We start from the raw sequence: 19596 nt of genomic DNA, 5'->3' as shown, positions 1-19596 counted from the left end.
CTGATCCCTTTTACCACAGAGTTCAAGGCAAGGCATAACGGTCTTATGTTACCTGAAAGCAGAATCTTGTTGATGTTAGGAAAAACTTATTTAATGGTGCAAATAGTCCAATAGCAGAACCAATCTCCAAAAGAGATGGTGAGATGACTTCTTCAAATAACTGATAGGCAGACTATACATCATCTGCTGGGAATGCTTTGTTTTGGATTCCTGTACCAAGCAGGAAGTTGGAATTGATGGCTTTGAGTAGTCTCTTCCAACTCTAAGATTTCATGAGAAAGTTTAAGACAAAGGAAAAGTCAAATCTTCCCTTTCAAAAACTTAGCACACTGTAGGATTGTACTCCAGTCCTAGTTTAGATTATGTTTTTAATACTGCAATCATTTATATCTAATAGAAATTGCACTGAGATACAAAATTATGACTCGTGTGGTAAAGTGTAATATTAATTGCATTTAAAATTAATTCTTAATATTAAAAACAAGATTTTTACTTGGATGAATAAGTTCACACCTATACTCAAGTTAGAAAGATTATATAGACTAATTTTGTTAAGAAGGAGGCTTTTTATGGTTGTGTTGTTAAATTTCTTGAAGTTGGAAACTCCAAGATACAGCACAAATGAGTTCCTACTACTGTATATTAAAATCATTTTAATGATCGAAGGAACCTCAAGGGCAGCAGTATTCACCCGGGCTGTCAAAAAAAAAACCAAGATAGCCGTTGTAGTAATACAATTAAAGCCCCACACTTTTTGGATAGTATGAAGCCACAAAAGTGTGGGGTTTCAATGGCACAGTCTCCATTATCCAAGGTTGATCTTCATTGCAATTCTTTTCCGACCTATCTTAGATAAACCGTATTGTGTTGATTTAGCCATCAGACAATGTGTCTCCGCAGAAGATTCTGGAGCATTTTATAGGAGAAAATGGCCATTTGATTTACCATATTACTTCAAGTCTCTTGGATATTACAGGAGAAGATGGAAGCAATTTATCTCTTTATGGGAATCATGTCTGCCAAATGCTTCCTTGAAGACTATTTCCTAACTTTCTGAGGAATCTTAGAATTGTTTCTTGCATATCTTAAAATTGCTGCATGGAACATACTTTTCCACCTCCAAAAAACATTGCACATGCCATGAAATTAATATTTAAATCTCCCTAGAAACACTCTCAAATTGACCTAAATACTCTTTTTCTTTAAAAAAAAATGCTGAATGCCAGGATGACTGGAGAATCCTAAACAACAACAACAACAAAAAGAAATTTGATCATATTTGCTTTGGATCTATCTATCTATCTATCTATCTATCTATCTATCTATCTATCTATCTATCTATCTATCTATCTATCTATCTGGAGCTATTGTCTTAGCACCAAAGGGAGATGAGCTGCAATAAATCCAACAGCTTGTCCATCACTTAGGTTTCCAAATGAGGAAGAAATGAAAATAGTTGTTGATTTTTAAAAAAAATCTATGGCTAAGAAAAGAATGCAGGGAGGAAACCCGGAAAGGGTGCAACCTGCCCTTGGATATCTTCTCCAGCAGGAGACAATAAAAAGGCCAGAGCAAAAGTTCAGGCATTTCAGATTCCCAGAAGCCTTGAGTTTTCCCTTCCTCAAATGCTGTTTCCTTCAAGGGCTCCATAACAGAATTGTGGGAACTGCCAAAATTGCAGAGAAAGTCTGTTTCTGCCATGCTGAGCATGCTTCTTTACTGAAGCCAAGAAAAAAGAAAAAAAAAAGGCGGGGGGGAAAAGCCAGTAACACTGACTAGATGAAAACTCTGGGTCTGCAAGTGTTCACCTCACTTCGCTTCCAAGAAAACCGTCTGGAAACTATTTGCCATTGTGCATCTGTCCAAACCGTGCTATTATTTCAGCTTCCTTGCTTTTCTTTGCTATCAAGAGCCTTCTTAATGTTTATCACCAGCCTGCCATTAAACTAAATAATTTTTTACAATTGATTCTCAGATTGAAGGAAGAACATTTCCCTTTGTCCTTCCTTTGTCTGTTAATTGTTACAGACACAAGGCAGAACTTTTTCACTCACAGCCCGGAACTATTTAGTACTCCCGTAGACTTGACCTAGTAAAATTTAGGGGAAAAAGTGTTCCCTAGGGATGGGTCTCAAATTCAGATTAAGTGGTTTTATCATTATATACAACAAGGTTACCAAGAATGGGCTAGAAACAGCAGGCCCAAAGTAGCCAAAGTAAGTGTGTTGGAATAACAGAGTTGGAAGGAACCTTGAAAGTCTTTTAGTCCAGTGGTCGCCAACCAGTGGGCCGGGGAGAATATTTTGGTGGTCCACAGAGAAATGTCACCCCCAAAGCACCCCCAAAGCAATTAATCCAGGCTGCGCGGTAACACAAAACCACACCGCCTACATGGCCTGTGGGAACACAAGGCTTGTTTCGCTTGGATTATGAACCACATGAGGTAGTGAGGGGTGGGGGGAAAGGGAGGTGGTGGGGAAACTTGCCTCACTTGCCTCACGTGCCTGGCCTGGCCACCTGGCTGCTTCTTTCCACTTCTTCTCCTACTTTTGGCTGCACTCAAGGAAAGCAGCAAAAGTCTTTCTTTCTCTCCTCCAACTCCACCAGAAATGAGTCTTTGGGACCCTCCAAGGTATCCTGCTCCAAGAGGCTGCGCCGGTGCAAAAAGTCTCACAAAGACTCATTTCTAGTGGAGTTTGGGGGAGAGAAAGAAAGACTTCTGCTGCTTCTGCTGCTTTCCTTGCATGAAGCCAAAAGTCTCTCTCTCTCTCTCTCTCTCTCTCTCTCAGCTGGAGACGATATCCTGAGATCCCAAATAAAGAATGATCGATCAGTAGGAAAACAGGGTGGGGAATTTTCTTGCAGACTTTTGGGGGGATTTTCCCAGGGTCTCTGGTCCACAGGATTTAAAATGAGTTTGGTGGTCCCTGAGGTCCAAAAGCTTGACAATCCCTGGTCTAAGTACAACTCCCTGCTCAAACAGAAGACCTATATCATTTCAGACAAATGGATGCCCAGTCTTGTCTTAAAAGCCTCTAGTGATGAAGCACTCGCAACTTCTGAAGGCAAGCTGTTCCACTGATTAATTTTTCTCCCCAACAGGAAATTTCTCCTCAGTTCTAGGCTTGTTTTTATCTATTGTTTCTTGTCTTGCCTTCTGGTGCTTCGGAAAACAGGCTCACTCTCTTCTTTGTAGCAGCCCTTCAAATATTGGAACACTGCTATCATACCGCCCATGGTCCTTCTTTCCACTAGACTAGCCAGACACAATCCCTGCAGCTGTTCTTCATATGTTTTAGTCTCCAGTCCTCTAATCATCTTTGTGGCTCTTCTCTGAACTCCTAGTCTAAACATCTTTTTTTATATTGTGGTGACTGAAACTGGATGCAGTATTCCAAGTGTGGTCTTACCGGAGCCTTATAAAGCAATAATAACTCCTCACGTGATCTTGATTCTATCCCTCTGTTAATGCAGCCTAGAATTACATTGGCTTTTTTGGTGGCTGCAGCACACTGCTGCCTCATATTTAAGTAATTGTGCACTAGGAATCCAAGATCCGTCTCACGGTTCCTCCTATTAAGCCAAGTTTCACCTCATCTGTACCTCTATACTTGTTTCCTCTTTTCTGTGTGTAAAACCTTGCTTTTCTCTACATTAAATAGACACATGAAAAGGATATTGGCAAATGTAGCTCGCATCATTTCTACTTGTCCCAAAACCTCCTGCTGTGAAATGGATTTTCTCTGTACCTCTACATGTGTACAGAATTGCCTTATGCATGCGTCTGCAATTTTCTCCTGGGCTGATTCTGAATTCTCTATGAACAGTTGACTGCTTTTCCTTATATTTATGCTTTGCTGAAATGCTGAGATTGTATAATCTGGTGTTGGTTTCTCTGTTTAGATCTAGGAATATTTTCTTCCTTTGTAAACATAGGAGAGAAAAATGCGGATAAAATCGCGTTGAGATTTTTGTGCTGAGGCGGCGCACTTTCTAACCAATACATTCTGCAATTTCAGCGTAAAAACAAACTTAGCCACTGGCAGAAACCGCATCGTAATACAGCCGCTTGAGAACAGAGTATGCTCTTAGGATTCCCTAACCCTCCCTGTAAAGCAGTTTCTTTCGACCTTGACAACTTTAAGATGTATGGACTCCCAGTATTGGCTGGCTGGGGAATACTGGAAGTCCACACAAAGTTGCCAAGGTTAAAAAACATTGTTTTAAACATTAAGAAGTAATAATCAGAAGACCAAGAAACTTACTGGAGGCCCACGAGGACCAATGATGGACATGCCAGCCTCTCCCGGAGCTCCCTGAAGGGATAAAGAGAGAGAAAATGTATATGTAGAAAAGAAGACCAAAACCATTTTTTTTTAAAAAAAAAAGCAGGTTAGAGATTAATATTAAAAAAAGAGGCAGAAAAAACAAGGAGACAATGATGAAGTAAGCAATAACGCCAAAAGTGAGTATTTCGAGTGAAAAATTCAAAGGAACGAGAGGAGAGGGCTGAAAGGAACTTGTGGCCAAAGAAATAATAAGAGGAAACGAAACATTTATATAAAGGGGGATTAAAAAGAACAATACACACACATATTCTTCATTGTGATTAAAAGCAGGTTTTAACTGGAGGTCCCCGGGCCTTTTCTAATCAAGACAGGGAGCCATTTTGGATTCATCCTGAAATTGGATCAAAACACTACTCTGAATTCCTCAGGAATGAAAAGTAATCTCACCTCATGGCCGTAAAAACTATTATTGGATGCCAAATTTATCTCAGGCCCACTGATCATTCTTCCCCATTACAAAGTGGCCTTGTTTAATCTGGGGTTCAAGAGTAATTAAGAAGCAAGCTACCTTTATAAAGGGCTGTGGAATTTGTTTTGTCAAGCAGTCAATGGACTCAAAACATTTTTGTGGATCTGAGAACACAGTGCTTTACCCTATCTGATTTTGACTGCATAAATCATCTTTTAGCAACGCTATAGACTTTTGATTCCATTGACGGAATGACGCCTTTAAAAATTGTTATTTCTATAGGGAATGAACTGCAGCAGCATTGTATTAGAAGGGGAAGAATCAAAATACCCATAACACCTTTAAAGTTCACTTCCAGTATTGGCTTTTCATGCTGTGAACCTCCTGCAAGCTTTCTAAATTTCTTTCAGATGAAGGTCTCTTGATCATTATCTTTACATCTGCTCTTCTACTTAGTGTCTACCTAGGATTCCTAACCCTTACATATTTCTCTGGTGACAAGGGCTTACTTGAACTCTTTTAATGCAGAATCAAAGGGCCACAACTGGTCACCATTGATTGTGAAATCAAAGTTACAGGGGACAAAAGCATATGCATTTGCAGTGAGGGTAGGGCAGGAGTAGACGGACTTCCCAAGAAATGTTTCCCTGTGCTAGCAGCTCAAATACATTGTGCAACTACTCTCTCCATTAACAGAACTGATTATTGTAGGGGAAAAAAATGATGGGAGCAAGGAAAACACTAGAGGATTAACACACAACTTTTCATAATGTGAACCTTCACCCCATGATATCCCCATTCCGCTAATTTAAATTCACAAGTGAGGCCGTGCCTTTTCACAAGAAATGATTCACATGGAAGCACTCTATAGCAAGGGATCTCCAACCTTGACAACTTTATGACTTGTGGACTTCAACTGCCAGCTAGTTCCCCAGCTATGCTGGCTGGGGAATTCTGGGAGTTGAAGTCCGCAAGTTGTTAAGTTGCCAAGGTTGGGGATCCCTTGCTATATAGCACAAGGGTCAAACTCGCGGCGTCATGTTGCCGTCATGTAATGTATTGCGATGTTTTTTTCTTCATGGAAAAAACTGGGGTTGGTGTGGCCTGCATGTGATGCCTCTGACCCATAGGCTGCCATTTTGACATCCTTGTATAGGCTGCCCAAATTTTTAGAAACTCAGATATTTGGAAAGGAACAAAATAATATGGTTCTAGTTTGGGAAAGAAAAGTTGGACAGAACTTGTGTTTTTCTAATGGACATTTTTCTAAATGGACATTTGTGACCATTCTGGGGAAAAAAGCTTCATTTCAAGATATTTTTATTTCAGATGGTGGACTTTATAGGCTGCATTTTGTTCAAATACTAGAAGGAGACAGGTTTATGTTAGCTAACTGGTGAAATGGAAGAGATCAAGCACTCCTTATTTTAACAGATTATGTAAAAAGGCCAAACTATGTCAAGTCTAATAGAGGAATACATATCATATTGTGCTTTGTATCAGGGGTCTCCAACTTTGGCAACTTTAAGACTTGTGGACTTCAACTCCCAGAATTCTCCAACCAGCAAAGCCACAAGTCTTAAAGTTGCCAAGTTTGGAGACCTCTGATCTAAACAATGGGATCGAGTTACAGTTTAGACACACCAAGTTAGAGTCTAAAAGAATTAATTCTGGGAGTTGAAGTCCAGAAGTCTTAAAGTTGCCAAGGTTGGAGACCCCTGCTTTGTATGATCTGAAAAGCCATCAAGTCCCCTATGTCTAATTACTGCTTTGTCCTTACTCCTCATGGAAGAAAAGACACTTTGGGTATTCAATGCAAAATGTTTTGGCTCTGAAAGGGAAGGCACAAATACACAGTTTATTCTTGATGGTTGTGACAGAAATGCAGCTGTGGATCAAAAAGAATATTTAAGGGCTCCTCTCATTTGCTTTCCTCAGTTAGCTGATGAGGCTTTCCTCACAGACAAAATATCAAGTTTGCATCTGGAATTCTGTGAATCTTACTCAAACAATGATGCTGAGGTGAGGCAGTCTAGGATGCAGCTGGTAGAGTTAATTACATTTCCATGTGTCGTTTTTTTTCCTAGACTCTCCAAGCACAGCTGCTAGCCATGAAACTAAAAGCAGTTCCAGAAAGTATCCATAAGACCAGCTGCAAAATGGTGAGTTTACCTGACTATCAGTGCAAAGAAGCTTTGGCAATGTTCGTATAAATTATAGTAAACAAATCAAAATTTTTGAAGCTTTAGATCATCTCTGAGCTTTTTCAGCATTATATATATATATATATATATATATATATATATATATATATATATATATATATATATATATATATATATATATATATATATATATATATTAAAAATGTGTCAAACTGTCTATTTTTTTAACTGCATGTATTAATTTGTGTAAAATAATTTGTCCTTTGTGGTTAATAATGGCCTTTGATAAAAGGACAAAAAGTCTTTTAGGGGCAAATCCATACTGTTTACATAGCAATAATATGGAAATTGCAACTTCATTCTGGAATGTCTTTCTAACGCGGAGGTCCTCAAACTTGGCAACTTGAAGACTTGTGGACTTCAACTCCCAGAATTCTCCAGCCAGAGAATTCTGTGAGTTGAAGTCCACAAGTCTTACAGTTGCCAAGTTTGGGGACCTCTGGTCCAACCAGCCTACAGCCCAAGGATGTTTACAGGGTATAATAATAATAATAAAAAATCAAGATTGTGACCATGATGGTGTGACTGAAGCTCCACCTTTTTTTTTTTTTACTGATGGTCTCTCATTCATGGAGTAAACTGGCCTGATCATGCTTAGCTTATCAAGATCAGGAATAGATAACTGCTTTCCTTTTTTTGGCCCTTACTGAACAGCAATAATTTCTTGCTTGCTTGTTTGTTTACGGTATTTGGGCTCCATTAGGATGGAAACCAGGCAAATCTCTGGTTGCCCATGGCCAGGCCTACTTCTCAGGAATAACGGAATAACAGAGTTGGAAGGTACTTTGGAGGTCATCTAGCCCAACCCTCTGCTCAAGCAGGACAATCTCTTTCAATCTCCTGGTAGAATTTAATTGCCTCCGTGCTGCAATTTAATTCGTAATGACAATCTGTCTAGTGTTGATGGCCCACGGCTATTGACAAACCCCATCTGAAGTGGTTAACTGGAAAAAGCTGACTCACCTTCTCTCCAGGTGGGCCCTTGACTCCCTGGGCCACCATTATATCAGTCGCAGCCACATGCAACAGGGTGAAGGGGGAGAGAAAGAGAGACACAAAACACAGGAGTCAGTGTTAAGGCACACTAAGCACAAATACACACTCATGCCAAAAGGAAAAATGGAAAAGAAAAGACAAACACTGAAACATGCATGGTTTAATGTTCACATACAAGCATGGTGAAGTGACCCCGCCTTTGACTTTCTTGTATTTAAATCACTTTCAAAAATTCTTTGTTGAACATTCGCTTTCACAGGTTTTATTAACCAGTAATATAGGGGAAAAGAAATCTAGTTTCTGAAATGTATTTTTTACATTAGAAGTGAGAAGTAACATGATTGGAATTATATGTGTGTGCATCTGTTCTCTAAACGTTAATATGTTCTCTGTTCACAACAGTGTGAGGTCACAACTGGCAGTTCTTTAGCTGGTATTGGTATTGGTATAGGAGCCTCGGTGGTGCAGTGGTTAGAGTGCAGTACTGCAAGCTACTTCTGTAGCCAGCTGCCTATAATTTGGCAGTTCAAATCCCACCAGGCTCAAGGTTGACTCAGCCTTCCGAGGTGGGTAAAATGAGGGTCCAAATTGTTGGAGGCAATATGCTGACTCTGTAAACCACTTACAGAAGGGTGTAAAGCTATAAAGCAGTATATAAGCCTAAGTACTATTGCTATTGGCCTTCATACGCATCAACTTATTCCCAGGAACAAGAAGCTAGCATGTCATGATATATCAGTATTGTATATGTGTGTATCTAAGCAGCATGAGTTTTTGCAATTGACATAGAAATGTTATTAATATTATTCTGTAAAAAAATTGAAATTGCAATGTGTGTCAGCATTCCAGAAAACCTCAACGCCAAAAAATAACCCCAAGATAGACATCTTCTCAAAAGTTCCTTTTATTAGAATAGAAAACTGGCACATCTGGGAAATCCCAAATCTGAAAGTTCCAGGTTTCCCTTCAATAAGTAAAAATATTACAAATCCACCCCCTGCACCCCTCATTGCCTCACATGCTCCAATCGTCATCCATCCCAACTTAAGATGTCCCCTCAACCACTCCTCAGCCAGGTGCAGAAATAACATGACCTTGACTTAGAAGAAGAATGCTATTATGTCTAACCACATGCGCTCTAAGAAATTCCCCCCTCCCATTTTTCCCAGACTCAAGAATGGGGCAGATTGGAAGCATCTGGTGTTAATGTGGCTTCCAAAGCTGACAATGTGATTGTACAACAAAAGAGAAATTGTGGAAGAAAAGCATGTTTAATGCTTAGGAATGCTTCTAAGGGATCATCTGTCCACGTAATCGTTGGACTGTAGATTAAAGTGACAGAATCCAGTGACTGTTTTATATGTCATGGTGTGCTATGTGTCCACATAATATTATGAAGATGAAAGGATATAATACAACTGTTAGGAATAAACTAGGATGGCAAAACATATGGAGATGTTAGCAAGAGATTTAGAGAGTTAGTTAGATTTGTCTAAATCTCATTTTATAAGCCACTAACGTAAAAACTGGTAGAAAACTAACAAGTATCTTTGGCAGTGGTGGGATTCACTTTTTTTTTTTTTACTACTGGTTCTGTGGGTGTGGCTTGGTGGGTGTGGCAGGGGAAGGATATTGTAAAATCTCCAGTCAGAGGTGGTATTTGCTGGTTCTCTGAACTACTCAAAATTTTCGCTACCGGTTCTCTAGAACTGGTTAGAACCTGCTGAATACCACCTCTGTCTCTGGCCCATTAACAAGTTGCTATTTTAAAGATGGTATTGCTTAATTAGGATGTTTCCAATTCTTATTGGCCAAGACATTCTTTTGAGGAATGAAAAATAACATCATTATTAAATTCCCCCTTAAGATGGGGCATTTTAGTGTCTAAAACAGGACAACACTGGATGAAAGGACTATAATTATAGAACTACCAAGGAAAATGGCGACTTGGCATCCACTAATGGTGTTAGTGGGACACCAGCCATTTCTGTTAGGTATTTATGTATACCTAACAGAAATGGCTGGTGTCCCACTAACACCATTGTGGGTCATATATATGTGGGACATGTATACATATTAATCTCAAAGTAAATTGATGGTGAACAGGGAAGGCTCCTGCAAAACTCGTGAAAAACTCAAGGCGTCCAAATTGGGCTGGAATTGAATTTCTCAAGGAGAGAACTACCAAAAGATTCCTGCACATATTGCTCTATAATCTTAGAGCTTCCCCTCAGCCATATCTACCATGTTTTAATGTTCTCAGTAGGTTTAGAATAACTTTTCAGGAAAGTTCCTATTAGAAACAAAATATCATGTTATCTGAGATGGTTGTATGTTTTGGGGTATCTTAATACAGATCCTACATATCTAAAAACCCTTTTTCCGTATTCTTAGAAATCACTCTCCTCAGAAGGGCCAGCTTTATATGAAACAGAATATTTAATTGCCCCAATAAAAAGGGGATATATATGTGTGTGTGTGTGTTTGTGTGTGTGTTTGTGTTTCTCTCTCCCTCTCTCTAACAGAATAACAGAGTTGGAAGGGACCATGGAGGTCTTCTAGCCCAACTCAAGCAGGAAATCCTATACCATTTCAGACAAATGATTGTCCAATCTCTCCTTAAAAACTTCCAATATTTTGGACTTCATGATCTGTCTAGGAATCATTGTATTTCTGAGTAACAGAAAGTTTTCAGTTGCAATAGTACATATGTTTGTCATTAAGGGGAAATAAATATGAAAACAAATTAAGTTACCATTGTGTGCACATTTGAAGTCTTGGAGAAAGCTTATTGAATTAACTAGGGATTATTTTAGCGTAGACATAGAACCAGTAACTGAAATTTTCTCTGTCACGTGTCTATGGATCAGTTTAGTAGCAGCAGATTCGGAAGCAATGATGACAGATAAATTTAAGTGACTTATGACTTACCGGCTGCCCACGGATTCCCATGGTTCCTTTGTCTCCCTAACAATTAACACAAAAAATCAGAGGATAATTGGCAATTGACCACATGTAATGATTAAAAAAATTTATTCAAACTTATTCAAATGTGAACATTTAGACAATTACATTGATTACTTTGGATTTTATGATGCATAGGCGTATGCGTTTGGAAGACCACTGAACTATTTATCAACTGCCATGGTCCAACACAGTAAAGCCATTTGTATAACAATGTAAGCATCAGAGATCTGTATTTTTTTCAGTTTTTCTCTTCTAATTTATTTACTATTTATTTTAATTTGGACCATTATTGCATACATTATAAGCATGTTTAATAATATTATTATTATTATCCAATAATAGTATTAAATGTCTTTTCAATCATCTCATATTATTGGCATTCACTGGCTGTAACACTGCAACATGCTTATTTACCAAACATCTGGATAAAACCCTGTCCCACATTGTCTGCATATATTCATAAGTCAGAGGGTTACAGACTTGTTCTTAGTCTTTCTAGTAAATCTAAATATTTAGAGATTGGACTGGAATATTGTTATGTGGATCAGATATTTATATAACAAACCACATGGGGTTTGTTTAGGAAACCCTGCCAACATTCAATCAAGCAAATTTTTGTAACCATAAGACTTTTTTAACCATAAGACTTACAAGTATACCAGGGGAAAGAAGGAAGGAAGGAAGGAAGGAAGGAAGGAAGGAAGGAAGGAAGGAAGGAAGGAAGGAAGGAAGGAAGGAAGGAAGGAAGGAAGGAAGGAGATGATATTCGAGACAATTTGATTTCTGCATCTCATATACATGCTGGGCTCAAATGGAATTGCACAATACCTGCATCCTTACTTAGAGCATTAAGAATAAGCAATACATTCTTATGAGAGAAGGATGATTATAAACATAACAAGAAATACATTCATTTATGAGTAAGACATACGACCTTACAGTAAAGTGCTACATATTTCCTAAAATAACAATTCAACATTGCCTGTCGAGTGATCTACCATATCATGTTTCCATAATGTTTATCACCGGAACAGCCAAATAGTATACAAAATAAAAAGGCCCATATTTGGCTTTCTACCCTTAAGGTTTTTAGGGAATATACTTTGGGTATGTGTTGTTTACTTGCTGGTTATATGATTCAGAAATAATATATTTTATTTAAAGATATGAATCAAACTATCCATTGAACCAAACTATCCTTATCTTATCTTTTTAAGCTGAACGGTTACTTCACGAAGCTGAAGATACTTTTGATTCCTGGCAATAATAAAATTTGTTATGGCTACTAGATTCATAACGTCATAAGAGCTTAATGTTGAACGTTTCTACTGCCCAAAGAAAGAATTACTGTGTATTTATTGACTCTGGAGAAGACAGAGTCTAAAATAATAAGGAGATAATATAAACAAGCATTAGGAAATAAGCCATGCAACAAATGGTTGATATTTACATGTCACAGAGGCGTCGGATTAACATTAAGGACAAGAGTGTTCAAATCTGTTTGTAATCGCTTCCATTTAAATAAAAACTAAAAAATTATTACATATGTGCAGTTTCATTTTCTCCTTACTATGTAGGATATTCAGTTCTTCAGTTCCACATGAAAAGGAAACTGTGGAAGTTGTCTATGCTGAAACAAAACATTGACTCCTTTACTCCTCTATGGAAAGCTAGCAGAGCATTAAAGCAGACAGAAAAAAAAATCAGTCTGTATAATTTCTCTGATTTTTATGTATCTGTTTTTTGTACTGTAGCATTCTAAAGAATCAACACTGACTTTCTGCCACAGGTAGAAAATGAACAAAAAAGTACAAAGACTCAAGTCTCTAATTTCCCAACAGTCTGACTTCCAAATACCTCACGCAAGGAAGGGCACTTAGGGGCAGAACTGGGAAACTCCTCTAAGATGCTAAATTTGGATTTCCACTCAACAGGCTCCCATGTCTGCAAAACTCAAAAATGGGGTATACGTGAACCTCCAGATATTGTTAAATTCTAATTCCTATCAATCTCATCCATTGTGATCAGTGATCGTTGATAAGATCAGCTGTAATAAAATACTGCATAACTGATTGGCTAGGGGCTCAGATATAAATAGCAATAGCAGACTTATATACCGCTTCATAGTGCTTTACAGCCCTCTCTATGCGGTTTACAGAGTCTATTGCCTATTGCCCCCAACAATCTGGGTCCTCATTTTACCGACTTGGAAGGATGGAAGGCTGAGTCAACCTTGAGCCTGGTGAGATTTGAACTGCCAAATTACAGGCCGCCGGCAGTCAGCAGAAGTAGTGCAGAAGTACTGCAGTACTGCATTCTAACCACTGTGCCACTGCAGCTCTAAATCAAAGACTGATCAATCCAAGGCAGCTTCTTTCATTCTTAACACTCCCATCAGTATGAGGCTTAGGTTGCTAGGATGCTAATGTCCGAGTAGGGAGGCTGGCCTTTTGCCTCGTAGCAATTGTTCTGTGGTTTGGTTTGAAACACATCTTAATATTTGATGTTTTTTTTTTGTTCATGGAATTTTGTGACCTAAGGAACTGAAGAAAAAAATAAGCCAGACCACTTAATATCTAATTAGCAGGCATCTCCTTCCCACTTAGACAAAACGGATTTAATCTGTCTGCTGTCTAGTACAGTGTAACCCATTTCACTTCATGTCTTTTCTGGTATTTTGACATTTTGTCTCGATGTACTTCAAACCACGTTCTCTCCCTCCATCTCCTGTTGAATAGGGAGGGGAGGCATGATTGAATGCAGCTACTACAAAAGGTTGACCCCAAATCTGTATATATTCGATTAGTCCTAATTAAAATACTGCCTGATCACTTATTTATTATCCATATGGATCATCCTAGTTCGCCGAGATTTATTTATATTCTGGTATCATGAAGTTTATATTCCCCCATGATACGATTTGTTCCAAAGAATCTGCAAATCATTTCCATATCCGAAATAATGTTTGACCAGGCTTGCAATAATTCATGAGCTAAATCTGGAAATGCTGAAAATCTAAAATTATTTGGCTAACTCTTGTCTGACTTGTAATATTCTCAGATGTGTATTCTTTTCATGAATGTGCCCTTTCTGTTGTGGGGCTGGATTGGAGAAGCAAAACCGGAAGTTGGACAGGGCAGGAAATACCTTGAGCAACATAAGTTCTTAGGGAAGTGATTTCTTTGAAAGGAAGCAAATTATTCTCAGCTAATGCAATGGCAGAACATTCTGGAAATCGTTGCCTGATAGCGAGCCCAATTTCTAAAATGTAGCCCTCTTTTACAACTCAGTTTTAAAACCCTCACCCTAAATCTTGCTCTCTATTTATAACTTGTACTGTAAGTCTGTAGTATTGATTGCAGGTGTCAGAAAGGAAGAAAATACAAAAAGAAGAGGGGAGATTTACCGGAAGGCCAGGTCTTCCTGTAGGACCCTGAAAAAAACAACACAGACACAGAACAAAGGAGATGATGGCATGAAGAACAATGGATCTGAATAGTGAAACAATTAACTGAGTTTGATCAAGAATGCTACAATGGTACTTGTTCATTCTTCATTGGCCTTTCCAGTTGAGCATTTAGAGGAAGCAAAATTACCAGGTTGGTTCAGCCAAGCTATTCCCAGTAAAGTAGAAAATGCTAGGCTAGTTCAATGGCTAATCTAATTCTGTACAGACAGTTTGATATGTCTTAATGTTCATACTAGGGTTTAGGGAGAAGTGGCGGAACAAGTATTTTGCTATGGCCAAAAGCCCACAACATGAAATAGCCTGCAAAAATAAAACATCCAGACTTCCAGTAGTCTTCCTTCCCACAAACCAGTATGTTATAATTCATTTTTATCCTGGAAGTGACTCACATTTGCATCAAATCATCGTATACTACACTTCATTTAATATTTCCCCAGACAACCTGCAGCTACCATCTACTAAATTACAGAGGGCAATAGAAGTCTTTCTTTTATTTATTTGAAGGGTATGTATAATACAAAGGCTTGGATGAAATGTGTTATTTCTAGAATCCAGCTGGACTAGACAATGATTTAAAACTCATGAATAAGTTTATTGACCAAGTAATCATCTGATATATAGTCCAACACCCTAAGCTTTCACTAAGTCTCTCTTCAGTAGATACATCAATGTTTCCCGTCCTTCCTTTTCCATCTTTACCTCACTGCTGCTATTTTTTCTTAGTCTAATTTCCTATCAGTCTCCAACTGACATTCATCCTAAATCTCCATCATGCGGATTATGCTGTCATTCTTTCTCCGCTCATTCTTTTGTTTTGAGAGGTTCGTTCTCAGCCCCACTAGGTGAAATCAACCGCACGGGAGGACTAAAACTATTCTAATGGACTCTTGCAAGTCTGATTGTGTTGTACCACTTTTTGTTTCTTATAGTCTGTGAATTAGGGAGTTTTGTGAAGGCAAAGACGATGTCCACAATCGCAAGACGGTTAATACTTTTATTAACTAAGTAACTGGCTGTCACGGTAGCCGCTAAACTGTTCAGATCGGCTGACAGTAGCAAGCAACCACTGGCGCTGTCTGACAGCTCCCTTTTATATTGCTCGCTGTCAAATGGCTCAGCCAATAGGAATGAACTTCTGTTCCCGCTCAAATCTGCCGAGCATAACAGGGAGGTCCCTGTCTAATCTACTAATCTAACTAGGCTGTTCTACTGTACCCCCTCTCCCTGCCCAGTCAGTCCTTATCGTGCATGTGCAACATCGCACATACCCGACATCACTGACTACATTCTCCCCTGCCCAGTCACTCCTTAAAGTATTTCTTTTTCTCCCCAACGATCAGCTGTTCCAATGATCAGCTGAGCCAGGATCCCCCTCGCTGTCTTACTGCTTTGCCCAGGAGGATTCCCTGAGGCCCAGGAGGCAAAAAGGAGCACGTGAGGGAGTGTAGTACATGCCCCCCCCAATGCCCCATTTTTTTGCCTTCCTGGGAGCAAAAACAACCCCCCAGGAGGCTTCCCCGAGGCCCAGGAGGTGCAAAAACTGAGCGTGTGTGTGTGTGTGTGTGTGTGTGTGTGTGTGTGCTGAAAAAAAAAAGAAGCCACGCTCACCCAGTCACATGGCCACGCCTACCTAGCCACACCCACAGAACTGGTTGTTAAAAATTTGAATCCCACCCCTGATCATAGGGCTAGAAGGGACTTTGGAGGGGGGACCCCTTGCTCAAGGGAGAAGACCTGTAGAAAAATCCTAATAAAAATAATAACAGTAATATTGGTCTCTTCCCAAGACCCTAGCAAACCAATTCTGAAAACTTGAAAACCCAAGAGAAAAGCACCCCCAATTCAGAACTCAGCAAGAAGAACATTAAATACGAGGCCAGGCAGGAACAGCCTATCGACTCTCTTTCTCTGCTACTGACTGGATCAATTCTTCCAACCCCCCGCAACTCTAGTTCTCAATAAATCCTGTAGGTTGAGGATTTGCTCTGAGTATTCTAAGCCTGCAACCCAAACAAGTCTGACTCTCAATTATTATCAGGATGCCCTGAATGCACCTACACGAAACATTTCCACCAAACCAAAAATAGAGCAGATAATAGACGTATGTGCCAGCCTAAGCCAAAGCTGGCTGAGGAATTCTGGGAGTTGAAGTCCACAAGTGTTAGTTGCCAAGGTTGGAGACCCACTGGTGTCAGCCACCTGTCCAACCTTGGATCCTTCCTAGCCAAGCACTTCTTTTGTTTTCTTTTGTGGCTGATGGTATTTGTGGGAGGGGAAGAAAACGAAGACTGCAGCATCTACCAGCCCCCATCTTTAATGTACCCTGCAAATTAGGCTGCCACCATTCGCCCACATGGTTTCTGCCAGAGGAGACTAGATGCAGATAATATATATATATTGCGTGCAAAAGGCTCCTGGCTCAATTTCCTGCCATTGCTCTTTTTAAAAGAATATATCAAAGAACACAACTGGGAAAGAATTGAAGAAGTTGCTGTTAATGAATGCAGGTGATTATGGAGAAGAGTCATCCAAAAGACTTCGTCAAACAATTACGTGAAATTAGAAAGGAGGAGAATGTCCTCCTAGGAGCAGTACAGGTAGTCCTTGACTTACAACTAGAATGGAGCCCCAAACTTCTGTTCTTAAGTGAGTTTTGACCCATTTTACGATCTTTCCCACCATGGTTATTAAATGAATCACTGCAGACAGGGCTGGCTGTCAGCTCGAATGGCTGTAGGAGGGGAGAGCTCCACAGAGGACAGCTGATTTTCTAGTGTCCGGAGGCTTCCTGAAAGCCGAAGGTAGTTTGGAGGGATTATCGAGAGTGGAAGAAACTCGACAATTGCACCTGGATGGCGGTTTGGGCTGCAGAACAGAAAAAAAATCTCTTCTTAATCCGGATGTGGAAGAAGACGACCTGTCATGGCTAAACTAAAGAGCTGACAGCCAGCCGGTAAAAAGCGACAATCTAGCGGAAGAATCGGTTGTGTCACAAATTGGCAATAGCAGGCTCCAACTCTACCTGAAAGAGGGATATTCCCAATATGGCTCAGGAACATAAGGTTGACTCAGCCTTCCATCCTTCCAAGGTGGATAACATGAGGACCCAGATTGTTTGGGGCAATAGGCTGACTCTGTTAACCACTTAGGGCTATAAAAGCATTGTAAAGCGGAATATAAATCTAAGTGCTATTGCTATTATAAGTCAAGGACTTCCTGTATGCTTGATGCAACATCTCCTGCCAGGCGTACATTTAGCACTAGCATTAAGGAGCTGTACAAGTGGCTGAATGAGTAACCACGTTTAACAAACTGTCGTGATTAACAACAGAACACTTCATCCCGGTACTATAACACTTAATATCACTACAGTTTGACAGCACTAGCACAATAGTAACTCAAAGCACAATGTACTTAGGCAATAATGAAGTTGATATAGCAGATTCTCAAATGTTTGTTCTTTTGGCCACACAAGTATAAAATGTTTGTTTCTGAACTCTCAGTGATGTTTCAAACAACCCATCAGTCTTAGTTGACCTCAGAGAAGTCAAATGCTTCTTTTCATCCCATCATGGAATATGTTGCTATCCACTTGAAAAGAAAAAGATGCATTTGTGAATCTAAATGGCAGTAAATGATTAATTTAGGGTGGTTTATTATTATTTTTTTGCTTCCTCATTTAAAAACTGTTTTCTCCCTTGCCCCAGGGCCCATTTACTTTACCAGCAGAGGTGCTCTTCATAGCAGAGTCAAAAGCTTTGGTACTTACGGGCGGTCCTGAAAGAAAAGAAAAATACGGACATAGTTGATATTCCAAATTAAATAGCACCATGGCTTTATGTAATGATGTTTCCACAACATCTCAATCAATCTTCATTTATAACAACCCAGATTTACCCAATGTATACAGAAAAATAGAACGGAACACATTTCAGTACAGCAGGATATATATCTGAATTATGTGAAAGGACAAAAGACCCAGGTTGTACTTCCTGAGTGGCCAATGTTACATATTTAAATTAGTGTGATACTTAAGCAATAGTACCATATCCAAGCTGAGGAGGATTTTAACACTCACTCAAATGCTCTTGCTTCAGCCATTTTGAAAGGCAAATACAAAGAAATTCCATATGCTGCTCAATTATGTTCATGTACTAGAACAGAGGTGTCAAACTTAAAGCCCGGGAGCAGCATCCAGTCCACAGGATGCTTCAATCTGGCTCATGGAAACAGTGAAGGATTGGCCTACAGTGCCTCTGCTAGTGAAAATGGAGCTCAGGTGGGCCGTATGCAGCCCTACTGAGCTCCATTTCCACTGGCAGAGGGTTGCAGGAGGCTGTTGAAGCTGAAAATGGGAGCTCGGGAGCCCATTTTCACTGGCAGGGTGCTCAGGCTACCACACAAGTGATGTCAAGTTGACCACACCTACCCTGACCATGCTCACCCCCGCCCCAAGGTCAAACACAACCCTGATGTGGTCCTCAATGAAATCAAGTTTGACACCCCTGTGCTAGAGAAACCGTAGAATCTACTGTCCACATTTATTGCAGTGCTGCTTTTATACAGATATTAGAATCTGTTTTATTTTCCTTCACCTGGTATACATCCAAGGTCATTCTTACACTTTATACACGTAAATTATCCTTACTGATCAAAGGGACTCTTCCTTTTCGGATGTTGCCAAATTCTGTTATGCTGCTAGTAAGACAAGGTTTATGTCGGCTGATCCCCATCTGTAATGGGATGTGTGAATGACCTTGGGGGATGAGGGGAAAAGATGTTGCCAAGGAAACAATCCGACGAGAGAGGGAGGAACCTTTAGCGGCTTAAAGGTCAGAGAAAGAAATGTAGGAAGGACCAGCCTCAACGGCTCAAACAATTAAGTGATGGTAGGAAGTCTCTACTTTTGGAATTACTTTAAGACTCTCTTAATGTAGCCTTACAATAAGATATAGACTTAGCCAATGTGGTCATATTATCTGTCTGCTTTGCCTGGAAGGGCTGACACCATCCCTCAGTATAGTATAATTGTGTCTTACTGTGCCAATACCAAATAAGAACATGTGGATAGATTAACTGGAAGCAGTTAAAAGGATGGTTTGCGCCAGAGGAAAAAAATGTATATCCAAAAATTTATAACTACTTCCTAAAATTTGATACAGAAGAGGAGGTAGTAAAACA

At 39.6% G+C, this 19596-nt stretch overlaps 1 protein-coding gene across 1 annotated transcript in view; it reads right to left on the bottom strand.

Annotated features, from left to right (window-relative positions):
- The window catches only part of COL13A1 (collagen type XIII alpha 1 chain), a 128208-nt gene extending 109060 nt beyond the window's left edge, over positions 1-19148 (bottom strand). The window contains exons 1-6 of the mRNA XM_087932127.1: positions 19064-19148; positions 18134-18192; positions 14353-14379; positions 10911-10946; positions 7947-7973; positions 4266-4316 (exon numbers count right to left, since the gene is read on the bottom strand). Coding sequence (XP_087788253.1) covers positions 4266-4316; positions 7947-7973; positions 10911-10946; positions 14353-14379; positions 18134-18192; positions 19064-19148 — 285 coding nt within the window. The remainder of the gene's footprint in view (positions 1-4265; positions 4317-7946; positions 7974-10910; positions 10947-14352; positions 14380-18133; positions 18193-19063) is intronic.
- Positions 19149-19596: the final 448 nt, after the last annotated feature.

The sequence above is a fragment of the Pseudonaja textilis genome, chromosome 4, assembly GCF_049901715.1.
Source record: "Pseudonaja textilis isolate UNSWEBS1 chromosome 4, rPseTex1.2, whole genome shotgun sequence".
NCBI lineage: Eukaryota > Metazoa > Chordata > Lepidosauria > Squamata > Elapidae > Pseudonaja > Pseudonaja textilis.
The sequence above is the reverse complement of the archived record's forward strand: the minus strand, read 5'-3'. Positions and strand labels throughout refer to the sequence as shown.